Raw genomic sequence first — 1,216 nt, forward strand, 5'->3', positions numbered from 1 at the left:
CTGCCCAGGATGAGGTGGTGAGGCTTCGAAGGGTGTTGGAGAGGCAGGGCACCTCTGAGCGTGATGGAGGAGTCTGTCGTCGGCCAGCTGAGGTCGTGGAGGTGCGTGCGGTGATGCCGACTATGTTATCAGAATATCGCTTGCATATACTGGCTGACATTGAGAGGAGGCTTGAGAAGATGCAGGCGGCAGGGGAGATATTATCGGCTACCAGGTTGTCACGGCGCTACCATGGTCCTATGTGATTGTTTACAGGTTGCTCGTGATGCGTTGGTAGTCGTGGTGATGATGACGGGATTGCGTGGTAGTGTTACATTGTCTGTATGGGCGACTCCAGTACCGTATCGACGACCGGCTTTGGTCCTCTATGGGCTACAATAGGAGCTGCTAATCAAGTTAATCAACATGTAGGCTATCGAGGCGCGGCATGGCTCGTTGGTTCATTCTTCTGTGGCAGATCGGATGTACTGCACGAACGGTGAAGCTAGTGTCGAGGAAACAGATATTTCTCATACTGCCGGACCAGGATGCTAGTGCTGGCTTAGAAGGGGGGAAGTGAGTAGCTCCTGAGGTTCCTATTATATCGTCCACTGTAGGGAAGTATTCACACTGTGAAAATTCTGAGGAAAGTTTCGGAATTCTCATTGTTTTTTGTACATTTTTACCCGGATTCGCATATCAACTTCTACAACCAGTGAGGGAACTTCTGAGCTCAACTGAGGAAAGCAATCATGTATTTCAGCACTGTCCTTCACTTCAGTGGGTCTGTTGTCAGGGCGGTCCGTATATTCCCCTGCTCGATGAATCCTCTAGATAGTCTGCGTCAATGGCATGATGAGGGAGAAGTCCCGGAAAATGCAGTAGCTCTTTCTTGGGCGGTAAGCTGAGGTGTTGTTGCTGTGGGCACGTCGAATGTATCGACGTTGTGGTCAGACTTTACTAGGAAAGATGAAGTCCCGCAAGGGACGGGTGAAGGTTGAAGCCAAGGTTATAGGCGAGGACGATAGAAACGCCTGGTGGATCATGTCTGCTAATGAGTTTGAGCCGGGGACGGTATCGTTCTGTTGCATGGAGGAGGAGTATAGGAGCTACTATATACGGCATAATAACGACAAGATAGATGTAGGAAGGGGATGAGCAGCAGTACTGGGGTGTAGTGTTTATCAGGCTTGTATAGAGGAGGTGGGTAGTGGTGGCTTCAAGCAAGCGGCGTCTT

The 1,216-nt window shown here is 50.2% G+C and overlaps 2 protein-coding genes across 2 annotated transcripts; both read left to right on the forward strand.

The window, feature by feature from the left end:
• Nucleotides 1-323: 323 nt before the first annotated feature.
• Pmar_PMAR012118 (hypothetical protein) lies at nucleotides 324-878 on the forward strand (the record flags this gene model as incomplete). Its single annotated transcript, XM_002776091.1, has 3 exons — nucleotides 324-407; nucleotides 458-555; nucleotides 776-878. Coding segments are annotated over 3 exons (285 nt in total), but the record flags the coding sequence as incomplete, so codon positions are not given.
• A 55-nt stretch (nucleotides 879-933) lies between these two features.
• Pmar_PMAR012119 (hypothetical protein) lies at nucleotides 934-1,122 on the forward strand (the record flags this gene model as incomplete). Its single annotated transcript, XM_002776092.1, has 1 exon — nucleotides 934-1,122. A coding segment is annotated over one exon (189 nt), but the record flags the coding sequence as incomplete, so codon positions are not given.
• Nucleotides 1,123-1,216: the final 94 nt, after the last annotated feature.

The sequence above is a fragment of the Perkinsus marinus genome, assembly GCF_000006405.1.
Source record: "Perkinsus marinus ATCC 50983 genomic scaffold scf_1104296954462, whole genome shotgun sequence".
In the NCBI taxonomy this organism is placed as follows: Eukaryota; Perkinsozoa; order Perkinsida; family Perkinsidae; genus Perkinsus; species Perkinsus marinus.